The 14,209-nt window shown below is 34.3% G+C and overlaps 1 protein-coding gene across 2 annotated transcripts in view; it reads left to right on the forward strand.

The window, feature by feature from the left end:
• Window positions 1-13,901, forward strand: part of PSMD14 (proteasome 26S subunit, non-ATPase 14) — a 106,851-nt gene extending 92,950 nt beyond the window's left edge. For both annotated transcript variants that reach the window (XM_017547849.2, XM_037745598.1), the window contains exons 11-12: window positions 11,035-11,097; window positions 13,486-13,901. In XM_017547849.2, the coding sequence (XP_017403338.1) occupies window positions 11,035-11,097; window positions 13,486-13,584 (162 nt within the window). In that variant the 3' untranslated portion in view covers window positions 13,585-13,901. The remainder of the gene's footprint in view (window positions 1-11,034; window positions 11,098-13,485) is intronic.
• The last annotated feature ends 308 nt before the right edge of the window (window positions 13,902-14,209 follow it).

The raw sequence follows: 14,209 nt of genomic DNA on the forward strand, positions 1-14,209 counted from the left end.
TTTTTTTTTTTTTTTTTTTAAGCATGTAGCTCTATATATTCTGAGATGTGACAGTTTACTGTTCGTGTAGAAATACTGACCTACTTAGTAACCTGAAAGAAAGTTTGAATATTTATTTTATATAATTACATATGAAATATGTAAATATACAATTATTTTTGGTTTACTACAGTAGCTATACTAAATGGAGAAATCTCATTTTTTTGGTAGTACTATTATGATAAAAACAAAAGACATAAATATTGGGGAAAACATGTAAGATTATTATTATTTGCATATGGTAGAATATGTTTGCAATCAAACATAGAAATCTAAGAGAATAAACTTAGAAAACTCGTAGAATTGTTTTAATGAAGAATTCTGTAGGTGGTAAACACAGTTACATAAACTGAAAACAGTTGAAAAATATAATAGGCAAATCAGTTCACAGTAGCATCTAGAATTATAAAATATGCAGGAATTAGCCATCACAAGAAATATAAATGTATAAGTGTATATTACTTACGGAAGAAAACGAAAACATTTGTAATCAATTAGGACATACCATGTTTCCAAATGGGAAGACTAAATATTTAAAAGCTGCTGTGAGCCTTCCCAAACATTACTATAATTCTAGTAAGAATATTAATATGGGGGCTGAGCGCAGTGAATCATGCCTGTAATCCTAGCACTTTGGGAGGCTGGGGCAGGCAGATCACAAGGTCAAGAGATTGAGACCATCCTGGCCAATATGGTGAAATCCCATCTCTACTAAAAATAGAAAAATTAGCTGGGTGTGGTGGTGCGCGTCCGTAGTCCCAGCTACTTGGGAGGCTGAGGCAGGAGAATTGCTTGAACCTAGGGAGGTGGAGGTTGCAGTGAGCCAAGATTGCGCCACTGCACTCCTGCCTGGCAACAGAGTGAGATTCTGTCTCAAAAAAAAAAGAAAGAAAATTAATGTGAGCTTTGAAAAATTTGATAATGTGACATTAAAGTTTATCTTCATAAAGTAACAACTAACATTTATTGTTTGTTATAAGTCAAAATGTGAGAAAATTTTGTACCTATCACACAGTAAGCTAGTACCCCAAAATACATAATATTCAAAGAATTCCTATAAAATATTTATTTTAATTTTGTTTTTCATTTCTGTAAATTATTGAGCAACAGTTGGTGTTTGGTTCCATGAATAAGTTATTTAATGGCGATTTGTGAGATTTTGGTGCACCCATCCCCTGAGCAGTATACACTGTAACCAATTTGTAGTCTTTGACTATAAAATATTTTTTTTAAATAATACGTTGAGCAAAAGCTAAACCTCACTGAAGAAAAAGACAAATATATATAAGCATGGAAAAGTTCTAACCTTTTTAAGTAGTCAAAAAAAGTAAATATATTTTTTCTTTTTAAATAAAAAAGAAGACAAGAAAGTAAAGTATATCTCCTATAAAAAAGAAAAAAAAAGAAAAGCTTCTTAAACATAAAAGAATTTTTTAGGAAAATATACCACTAGTGGGAAAGTAATTGATATAACGTGTTTGGGGGCCATTTTTCAATTGTAAGTGCATATAACTCTTTAAATCAACATGTTCTTGTCAAAGGATTTACTATGAAAAGTAAATTTCACAAAAACTAACTTAGGGAAATATCTACAATCTGTTGTTAGATATATAAAATTAATTGTATAACAATGTTAAAATAATTCCTATCACATTCTCTTCTCACCCTTTTTCAAATGTATCTCTATCTTGCATATATGTCAACATATTGTGTTGGTAACAGTGTGTGAGGCAGGAGACTCTTAACTTACACTTTCTATTTTCCATTTTTGCATTAAACAAGTAATACTTATATCTAAGGTTGTGTTAGCTCAAAATAACAGTGGCTTGAAAAAGGTAGGAAGGTATGTCTCATATTTCAAGGCCAATATAAAACTTCAGAGACATTAGAGACCCCGGTTCCTTCTGTCTTTCTGCTCTACTTTCCTTGTATAGGCTTTCTTCCTTTAGGTCACCTAAAGGAAGATTCACTGTGATTACAATAGTTTCAGCCATCTCATCTAAGTATCATGCAACAGGAAGAGAAGAAAGGGCAAAAGGGGGATAAATCAGTTTCCTTTCAGCGCTCCTGATTACAACTGACCCTTGAACTATATGGATTTGAACTGTATAGGGCCACTTATACATGGATTTTTCTCATAAATATATTAGAAATCTTTTTGGAGATGTACAACAATTTGAATAAATCCTCAGACAACCTGCATGGTCCAGAATTATTATTATTTTTAAAGACAAGGTCTCTGTCATTCAGGCTGGAGTATAATAGCATGATCATGGTCACTGTAGCTTCCACCTCATGGGCTCAGGCAGTCCTCCTGCCTCAGTCCCACCGAGTAGCTGGGACTACAGGCATGTGCCATCATGCCTGGCTAATTTTTTGTAGAGATGGGGTTTCACTATGTCACTCAGGCTGGTCTTGAACTCCTGGGCTCCAGCAATCTGCCCGCCTTGGCCTCCCAAAGTGCTGAGATTATAGGCATGAGCCATAGCACCTGGCAGCCCAGAAATATTGAAGAAAAAAAAAACAAAGGTATGTTACAAATGCATAAAATACAAGGGATACTCGTCTATTTTATCATTTACTACCATAAAATATACACTAATCTATTATAAAATAAAAATCTATCAAAACTTATGCATACAAACACAGATGTACATGGCACCACCATTCTCAGTTGAGACAGTTGAATTGCTTGATATGTACTATAGATTGAGGTCTACAGCTGCAGTTGCCTGCCATTTCAGACAGGCAATTCACTTTGCAAACAGATGATGTAAACTTATTGTATTGATAAGTATGGTACTGTAAATGTATTTTCTTTTCCCTACACTTTTTCTAATAACATATTCTTTTCTCTAGCTTACTTTATTGTAACAATATAGTATATAATGTATATAACATACAGCATATGTGTTAACTGTTTATATTATCAGTAAGGCTTTCAGTCAACAGTAGGGTATTAATAGTTAAGTTTGAGGAGAGTCAAAGTGACATACAGATTTTCAACTGTGACAGGGGTTAGCACCCATAACCCTCACCCCCATTTGTTCAAGGGTCAGCCGTATATCTCATTTGGCAGAATGTAGTTAAATGGACACAACTAGCTGCAAGAAAGTTATGTAATGTAGTCTTTTAGCTGGGATCATTGATACCTTTAGTAAAATCAGAGTTATGTTATAGAAGAAGAAGGGGAAGATGGGTATTAAGGGTATTAAGGTGACTAGCAGATTCTACCATAGAAATTTTTTCCAACAAGCTGAACCACAGTTTCTCTTATATACACACATACACACACAAGCATGTGTGCACATAAATATATGATCTTTATTTTTCTCTCCATTTCATGTAATTACATTTTGAAATTGAGTTCTCTGTGAAATTTTTATGAAGCATCTATGTTGTTTAGGCCCATTTGATAAATCATGCATGTGAGATTATTATTACTATTCAGGATGTATCAGTGAAAAGTAATGATTTCCTTAATTGCCATGAATGTTTCTTTGAGGTCTTTGGAGATACATAGGACTGTGTTTAAGCCCCAGTTTCATTGCTTATTGCAGTATGGTATGGCTAGAGGCAAGTCAGCCTCTCTGTATTGTGTTTCCTTATCTCTAAAATGAGGTTAAAGATTGTAATATATGTGAAGCATCTGGTACGTGATAGGCATTTAATAAAATGATAGCCACAACCACTTCTGATGTTGTTAATATCATTCTTGATTCCTCTTTCTTTTTCTCACAACTACTCAATCATTAAACCATTCTGACTAAATTATAGAGTTAATCTTTTTCTTTGCATTGCCAGTTCCATTGCCTTACCTCCTAATTGGTTTTCTTGCATCTCCATTCTTTCTCATTCAAGTCAATTTTCCATCCTGTAGAATGATCTTTCTAAAATGCTATCGGTCATGCATCCAAGAAAACTGTTTAAAAAAGAGAAATGACAACCTACAGCGTCGGAGAACGTTTTTTGCAAATCGGATATCTGATAAAGATCTAATATCTAGAAAATAGAAAGCCACGTATGGTGGCACATGCTTGTAAGCCCAGCACTCTGGGATGCCAAGGCAGGAGAGGATCATCACTTGAGCCCAGGAGTTCAAGAACTGGGCAACACAGGGAGACCCTGTCTCTCTCTCTCCACACACGCACACGCACACACACACAAAATTAGCTGGGTGTGTGGTCTCAGCTACTCAGGATGCTGAGGTGGGAGGATCGCTTAGGCCCAGGAGTTCGAGGATGCAAAGAACCATGATCATACCACTGTACTTCAGCCTGGGCAACAGAGCACGGCTCCATCTCTTAAACAAAACAAAACAAAAATATAAAGAAAGTATAAAAGAATTAAAAATTGGAAAAAAATAGAAACTATAAGGAACTCTTGCAATGCAGCAACAAAAAGACAATCCAGTTCAAAATTAGGCAAGGACTCAGAAATTTCCCAGAGAAGATATGCAAATGGTTCCAAATACATAAAAAATATGTTCAATCAATATTATTAGTCATAGGAAAATGCAAATCAAAATCACAATGGCTATAATTCAAAATAATGAAAAATAACAAATGTTGCCAAGGGTGTGAAGAAATTACTAGTGGAGATATAAAATGGTGCAGCCACTGTAAACAGTTTGGTGATTCCTTAGAAAGTTAAACATACAATTACTATATGACCCAGCAATTCTGCTCATAAGTATATACCCAAAAGAACTGAAAATGGGTATTCAGACAAAAAAATGTGTATATGAATGTTCATAGTAGCACTATCACAGTGGCAAAAAGTGGAAACCACCCAAATGTCTATCAGTAGATAAGTGAATAAACAAATTCTGTTATATACATACAACATACTATTACTCAGTCATAAAAAGGAATGGAGTGATGATAAACATGCTACTACATGGATGGACCTCTAAAACATGGTAAGTGAAAGACGACAGATGCAAAAGGCCACATATTATATCATTCAATATATAAATAAAGTCTACAAATAAAAATATAAATATATAAATGGAATATATAAATTCATGTAACAAAAAACTAGACTAGGTAAATCCATAGAGACAAAAAACAGATGTGTGGTTGCCAGGGACTTGGGCAAGGTGGGAATAGGGAAGTAGCAGAGCTTAATGGGTACTAGGTTTTCCTTTGGAGTGATGAAACATTTTGGAATACAGGTGATTGGGACACTAAATGCGACTGAATTGTACACTTTGAAATAGTTTTATGTTATGTGAAATTTACCTCATTTGTAAAAATGCAGATTGGTTCATGTTACTACTTTGCTTTTAAAAAGCCTTTGATGACTGACTTCTCATTGCCTTAGAATGAGGTCCAGATCCCATTTGGCTCCTGCTTGCCTCTGTAGCTTTATCTCTTATCACTGTTATGTTGTTGAAATACTGCGTAATTTGTAGTTCTTCTAAATTATGCTTTTTCTTGCTTCCTGGCCTGAAGCATTCCTTACCACTATATCCCCAGCCCAACTCTTTTTCATTCAGTTCTCAGCTTAACTCTTTCTCACTTTTGAGACCCTCACCATACCACCAAATGAGTGCTATTTACTCCTTCCTTATATACCAATAGAACTGTGATCTTCTATCATATGAATCACATTTTTTTTTTTGGCAGTAGAGTCTTGCTCTGTCACCAGGCTGGAGTGCAGTGGCACAATCTCGGCTCACTGCAACTTCCGCCTCCCAGGTTCAAGTGATTCTCCCACCTCAACCTCCTGAGTAGCTGGGATTACAGGCACGTGTCACCATGCCCAGCTCATTTTTGTATTTTTAGTATAGGCGGGGTTTTCACCATGTTGACCAGGATGGTCTCAATCTCTTGACCTCGTGATCCACCCTCCTTGGCCTCCCAAAGTGCTGGGATTACAGGCGTTAGCCACCGTGCCCGGGCAAAAAAATTTTTTTTAAGAAATCAGGTCTTGCTCTGTTGCCCAGGCAGGCTGCATGACACCATCATAGCCCACTACAGACTTGAACTCCTGAGTTGAAGCAGTCCTCTTGAGTACCTGGGACTGCAAGCACTCACCACTATACCTGGCTATTTTTTTTTTTTTTTAATTTAAGATAAAAAGTCTTGCTGTGTTTCCCAAGATGGTCTCAACCTCCTGGCCTCGAGATGCTCCCCCACTCAGCCTCCTGGGTAGCTGAGATTATCACAGTTGTGAGCCACTATGCCCAGTCTAATTATTACTTTTTAATTTCCTGGTTTTACAGCTAGTCTATAAGCTCTGTGAATTCAGGTATCATCTCATTTAACTCTAGTACACTGCCAGTTAAATGGTAAATACTCAATAAGAATTTGTTGAATGAATGAAATTATGCTATATTTATATTTTTCTACCAAAAATGTAACTTTATTAAATGGCCACTCATAAGCACTGTTAGTTATTAATATTAACATAAGCATCTAAAATTTAAAGAAATGCAATGCCCTCTAAAGGGCACCCTTTTTCCTAATCTTTAACTGTTCTCTGTCATGACACACTTTGCTCCTCTCCTTTCCTATGGCCAACTGGATAAAATATAACCTCCTACGTCGTTGATCACTTCCTTCAGCCTGCCTCCAGTGTTCTTGGAGGCATAACCGTTTCATGACAAGAGTACGGTGCTGATGACAATTTGCTGTTTCCAGCTTATTAAAAGAGATGACTGATTTATTTTCTTAGTGTACTGACACTTGCATCTCTTTCAGTTATCTTCCTTGTCCTCGTGCCTTCACATCATACCTTTGAACTTCTGAAGTCTCTTCTTTTTACTTCCATGGCCATACATTCCCATGGTTCTCCTGACTTTTTGGCAACTACACTCTGCTGCTTTTGCTAGCTAGCATTGCTGCCTTTGCTGTACCTTTGCTATGAGCATTTCCAAGATTCAACCCTTGCCTTTTTGCTCTTTATTCCTTGTGTTTAAAAGTCTGTTTTCATGGTTTAGCAATGCCAACAACTTTGAAATCTCTTCCTTTCCTCTCATTTGAAATGTATTCTCATCTCCACTGTTTGAGACCTTTTCACTTAATGTCATTACTTTAAATGCTGCTGTTCAATAGTAACAGTATTATCTACCCTGCTTTTTACTTTTTCATGACAGTTCCCTCTACCAACTTGGTTATAACTGACACTCATTTTTCTAGGTATCATGTAGACTTGAAACTTTGACTCTTCTCTATATTCAGCCATTCTCCCATGGTTTTTTCTTTTCCCTGTTACTACTAAGTATCACATGATGTGCTCCTCCCTAATGCATTCTATTTTTTTATTTAAAAAATTTTTTTGCCCCCGCCCCTCCCACCGACCCTGTCTCTCTTTCCCCGGGTGATCCACAAGAAGAAGTTAGCTCCATTCAGTTAACCCTTATGTCCCCATCATGCTTTGTATACACTACTTTTTTGTATGTTTCACACTGCATCATGATGTGAGACTTTGGGTCAGTAAATCCCAAATGTGAGCTCCTTGAGAGCAAGAAGAGTTTGAAAAATTCCTTTTATGTTAGAGATTTTGTTAGAATTAACATATGAAGTTTAGATTAACTTCTTTATTGAGATGTTTTAAGGATTCAGCAAATTAATATTTGTAAAGACATGTCTAGTATTGATATTTAATTAGTGATGGTAGTAGAAAAACTAGTTTTAATGTCTTCATATATGTAATCTTTTTATACCTTCTCAACATTTTAATTCCTTCATGTTTGTTAATTTTGCTTTCTCAAGTATGTTTTATCAAAGCTATTTCTTTAAACTTATTATTAACCCCTGTAACCTGTAATGTTGTTTATATAGTCAATATCTTAAAAAATCATGAAAGAAGTAAAATACATTGTCTCGAAATCCACTAGCAGCTATTAATTGATTGCTTAATAGTGAAAAATTAGTATATGCCATTTTAGCAGTTTGTGCTGTTTTATGTAAAAATGGCCATAATGGTGATATTAAAAAGCACATATTTAAATGGGATCATGGCATGTTATAGTGAGAACAAAGTTAACATGTTAATGTGGGGAAAAGAAACCCAAGGAATAGTGAAAGAAGCTTAAGGTGGAATAAGAGACAGGGTGGCAATAGCAAAGGCTAAGGGAATAGAAGAGAAAACAGATGTTGGAGTAGCTCCAAGCATGTTCAGAAAGTCAACAACACAACAACAACAACAAAAAACAAAACTACAACAAAAGTCCATTGGAATTGGCCTCCTGAAGATCCTAAGAGTGTTAGCGAAGTGCCAAAGATCCCATCAATGTTTGTAAAAGGTAAATAAAGTGATGAAATTTGAGATACAGATTTTCCATATAAGAAACTTGACCATTTGCAGAAAAAAGAAGGAGGTTAATGGGTTTAGTAAAAGCCTTGGTGAGACAGGGGGTATATTGGAGGGGATTATGATCATATAACAGACCAAATTCCAAGGATTTCTTAGAACTGTGCAGACCGTGCATGATGGGATAGCCATCTGGGGGTCTTTGTTGATAAACTGTTAAAAACGTTTCTTGTGTGAATAGCCACAAACATTTTCAGTGCTTTTTTGTTGGTTGAGTAAACCGAAGAGCACGAATGCAAAAGCAAAATTTGATGCCAAATCACAGAAGTTGCCATAAACACAGAAGTTCCCTAGTGAGGACACTGCCTGTGCCTGAATTTCATTTGTTTCTGCTGCAACCATTTCTTACATTTTTCCTGGTGACTAGCCAGATTAAAACTGTGAATGAAGACAGACTGGTCTTGCCCAGATGGTAGATGAGATACAGGTAACTTGGGTAGATAGAGAAAATATTTAGGCATTTGATTTGGAATATCATAGAATGGAAGAGATATGCTTACTCTTTTGTCATGGGGGTTTGCAACCTTAGTATATGCCTAAATCTACAGCTGCTCCTCATTTCCCAGATGGCATCTATGGCTGGGAGTACTTTTTACCATCTGCACTTCTCAAAGAGTTTGTGAACTCTCTCTTTTAATTATTGGGAATGGAAAAACTAATTGGTAAAGTGGGTAAATGATGTAAAAGATTTTTAAAATTTGAATTAGCGCTTTTTATACCTATTTAACTTTTTCAAATAAGATCAGTACTTCAAGTGCTTTTTGACCTTCATTGTTCATGTATATCTACCATCTTTGTTGTTTGCAATACTCCACAATACTCCCTAATAACTGTTTTGTACATGGATTAGTATTTTGAGCCAAATTCCAAAATTTTTGCCTCCTTCCAACAGTATAGTAAGTACTGTTGTTGGCATGTACAAAGAACAACTAACACTGAATGGGTATGGAGTCCAAACTTATGTGAATTGTTCCATTCATCTACATGCTTTTAAGTCAATAAAGTATAGTATCACAATTTGTGAAAGTAATTTAGAAAACCATACTCTTAATATGTTTTGTCAGTGTTTCCATTTATGTGAAACATTGAATAGTGGGGGAAGCAATTTCCCAGTTAGGAAATACTTTTATAACTGAAAATAATGGAATGACATCTGACTCTGAAAATGAGCATATTCTCTGTCTAGGGATTTCTAGATTTGGATGTTATTAACTTTACTTTTTCTTTTGGGTTTATGAGTCATAAATGCATTTCCTAATGATGTGTTGTAAATAAGTATCTCTGATAATCAGTAGATACAATACTTACTATCTTTTCTCTTTAGGCAGGTTCTACTGGGGAAAATTCTCTAGATAGTTTGTCCATTTATAAAATTAGACACTTGCCATCTTTGCTCATTTTCAAGTTCTCTGTTTACAAAACTATTAAGAAGGTGTGAAATGCAGCCAAACTTCCCAGTTTATGGGGAATGTCTGATGATTACATTTCCTACATGTTCATTGTTCGCACATGAAGAAATTTGGCAGCTGTGAGATTATTAAGTTTAGAGTATCCAAATCTAACCCTCACTGGGATTTTGGTTCCCTGCTTTCTGCCACCACCATCTCACCCTCTTTTATAACTCTCTTTGTGGTAAATGCTGTGGTAGCATTTCTTAAGGTTAGTGATCCTTAAATTTTCATGGTTTTTTTCATTTATCAGATGCTATGAATAAATCATAGACTAAAAAGTTCACCTGATACAGAGTCCTGTTTTCAGGCCCTAATATACCCAAACTGTTAAGATTTCTTATGTGCAAAATTCTAAATAAAGAGGTTTTATATTGGTGCCATTATTCGGAGAGGAGGGCAGTAGAGTTAGCTAATCTAAGTGTTATGATTATTTCAGAATTGCTCTGCCAGAAAGTTATGATCATACATAGAAGAGTTTGTAGCTAGCTCTGAAAGTAGTGGAAAGTGGTTTTCGTGTATTGTTTGGGTTAATTTAATTTTGATTATATTTGGTTTTTAATTCAGGTAATTTTGTTGTTGAAAACTTCAGTTGACTATTTCTTCATGGTTACTAAAGATCACTCAGTGTAGTAGTTTCAGATTTTTTTCTGAATACATGTATTAGTTTTACAGATTTAAAGATGTGAAGTTACTAAGAGAGAAAACCATGCGATTTGTTTAGTGAATCAAAAGTCAGTAGCTTCTTTGAACCTAAGTGCCATTGATAGTTAAATAGATACTGAAGCTACGGGCAGGCTGGATTGATAAGAAAAAAGGAGACAAAGAAATAGGAATTTGGGAAAGAACTGTGCAAACAGGAAAAGGAGAGGGCAACAGAACAGAATTAGTACTGCAGTTCCATAGGTGCCACCTCAGGTGCTGTCTGCCATCTCCTGAAGAATTCAATAACAGTTTGCAAATGGTCAACACTACCATTTAGTTTCCTGTTTGATATTTCAGTGCCTTCTATGTATTTCTTGTCTATTTTAAAATGATGATACTGATTGTTTTATTGCTCTGAAGGTTATTCTGAAGTTTAGCATAATTTTACTTGTTCAGTAAATTATTTGAATAAAAGTTCTGTGAATGAACATTCTGATCATTATTGTCTTTGGTGATTTTTTCTGCAGTGGGAATAGAGAATTTATAATTTTAAACCCTGTCCTTTGTGTTTCATTCACAGGCTGTAGAAGAAGAAGATAAGATGACACCTGAACAGCTGGCAATAAAGAATGTTGGCAAGCAGGTGAGGTGTACTGTTAATAAGTTGTGCAGTTGCATAATAACATGTTCTTAGAGAGTTAAAACCATTTTGGGGCCTATATAATTTTTTTTCCTGTCCATTCTGCCTTTTTCTTCTGTCACATAAATGTGATACTAATTGTAAAGGTCAGGTTCTCTTTGCCATCTATGGAGAAGTAAATCACAAATACCTATGAGATACTATCTTTGTTGAAAATAATTTATTAGAAACAAATGAGGACACGTGTCCTGAATTAATTTTGCAAGTATTATTTTTACATACAGGCAAACAATAGAAGGATAGATTTATTTTATATGTAACAGGTTTTGTTAATCATGTACTTTATACTTCATCAATTTGTAGATAATGTTCCTGAGAAAGGTTAGAGCCTTTATTGGGTTATACTGAGTGAAGAGAAAGGGCTTTAAGTATTTGCTCTTTCACTTTTCTAAAATGAAATATATATTTTAGCCTCTATTATCTGAGGGTGGGGGAAGACACCAACCAATTAAAGGAATCTACAGATTAATTAGACTGTTTTTTAAAGAATGTTGATTACATTTTTTCCCCATTTCATGGAACATGGTTATCATATTGCTGATGTTGGCAGAATCTTGATATTTCAGATGCAAGACACTAAGCTGTCTTTGCTTTCAGCCATCCTACCATATGCTCTGATCCCATCACATCTCACAAGCTATGTAGGTTTGGGCCAGGACCATTCTTGGATGGGAAATCTCTAAGAATCACCCAGCTGCCACAAGAAGTAATGTAGATAACTGAGGGAAGCATGTTACCAATTCACTATAAAATGAATAACTCCAACAGAGCAGTAGGGGCAAAGGTCTGACTTTATCATATGTCATAAATGAGAAAATCAAATTTCACTACATTCTGAGTATTATAATTTAAAAACAAATACTCCCAAAAGCAAAATGAAATATAATTCATTTATTTTCTCATCTTATGTGATATCACCCTTGTTATCTTTTCCACTGTTTATTTTAATCATAATATTAGATCACCAACTTGGAGCCTTTATACTTTATAGAATTCAGTGACTGTTTTTTGAATAAATGCCTTTCTGAGGCCATAGTTTCTTGATATAGATTTAAAGCAGCAAATGAAAGGTCTAAATTAAAAATGAAACTGAAAAGTATGTAATTGGCAAAGTTTAATAATCATCAGAGTCATTTTTAAAAATATAGTTATTACCTCACTGGTTTGGCCTACTGCATGGCAAAAACAAAACTGTCTGTAATGGAATTAAACCAATATCTTTTTTCTCCTGCCAGTCTTTCTCAGTCTTTTTCACCTAAAATGCCCTAAGACTTATTTCTGAAATAAAAAATATATTGTAGTCTAGTCACTTGAAATTATTTGTAACATGCTGTATCTCTGGGTTGTTTAAAAGAATAGTGTATTAAAATAGGGTTAGAAAAGCACTGCCAAGAATTAATTACAGTAATGGAACATTGTTTAAAGTTAGGAGTCTTGGATATTTTAACAATAGCCATAAGAATATAATCCTTTATATTACAATTTTTCTATTGTGTATAATATATATCCCTTATTTCAAAGCTTTCAAATTTTGCCCAAATACTTAATTCCACTTTAAATATAAATACATACTAAACATTTTAATTTAAATTCCTTTATTTCAATACAATTTTAAGCCTTCTTTTTAACTCAGTCTATTTCAAAAATAGATTTGATCAGGTTTAAGTTAAAGGATTGCACCTATATAATTTTCTATGATACATTTTTTTTCAAAATAGCTGCATGAAACATTCTTAACATTTTAGAATTGATCCAAATTGTATTTAAATTCTTCAGCTACAAACAGTAACTTTTGATCCAAGAATATTTTCTGAATCATTTAAAGCACTACTCTTGAAATATTAAAATTGTACAGAATTATGAGTTTTGCTGTTATAAAACCTAGAAGAAGTGCTGAGAATTCACACTGAACTCTTACCTATTGGTATGTCCACTTTGAATTAAGCATTCTCTCAGACATTCAAACTATATGGATAGTAGAGAATACCCACATATATTCAGACAGGTATAGGTATATAAATGAACTTTAAAAAAATCAGATTGTGAGCTGTATAGAATTCCTTATAAAAATCTCTGGTACAGAGTCATTGCATGTGTAAATCAAGCTTTCACTGTGTAATCTATTATTTTATTAGCTATGCAACTTTTTAACAGATTTAGAAATTCTAAGAATGTAATGATATACTAGTAAAGTGAAATTTGTAAAATACGTGGTAAGTTAGGTCTGGCTTTCTTTACCAGTTTCATCAGCTACTGAAACAATTTTAAGTAATTTATCTACCAATAATATGGTTCTTTTTTCTCTTTCTTTCCTTACTTTTGTTCTTTTAGGACCCCAAACGTCATTTGGAGGAACATGTGGATGTACTTATGACTTCAAATATTGTCCAGTGTTTAGCAGCTATGTTGGATACTGTCGTATTTAAATAAAGCAACGAAAAACGCTATTAGTGATGCTTTCAGTGTATATTCTTCTGTTGCTCCTAATGCTCAAAATCAAGGGACCTCTGAAGGTGTACTTGGTTAAATATAAGACATCTGGCATCATTTGCAGCACTGTAACACCTTCAGTCTCAGTTGTGTAATTACTTCTGTTTCTTTAGTCAGGGTCTTTGCAGATTCTAAACTTATACATGAATACATCAAAGTGGATAAATTTTGTTAAGATCTCATTTAATATTTGAAAAAATCAGTAGCACAAATATATTTTGATTGTTGCTTACAAAATAAAATACATTTACAATCTATGCCTCCTGAGGTCTTTTTGACAATGGGTGGGATTGATGAAATAACATTTGATAGTGGTCTAGAAATCTCACACAAAGATATATTTCCCTTTGCATTTTAAGATCTTGTAACACATAAAACATCAGTGTAACAAAATTTCACAAATGTATAATGATTTACATTAATGAGTGGCTATCTAATTAGTGAGTAACTCAGAAAAAATTGTTGACATTTTATTAGCATTTGTCATAAGCTAATATTGTATACTCAATATCTTATAAACATAGTATACTTTTAGGATTTTGGAGGAGTACATTTACAAAGAAAA

Source organism: Cebus imitator, unplaced genomic scaffold (genome assembly GCF_001604975.1).
Source record: "Cebus imitator isolate Cc_AM_T3 unplaced genomic scaffold, Cebus_imitator-1.0 Scaffold10, whole genome shotgun sequence".
NCBI classification, from domain to species: Eukaryota; Metazoa; Chordata; class Mammalia; order Primates; family Cebidae; genus Cebus; species Cebus imitator.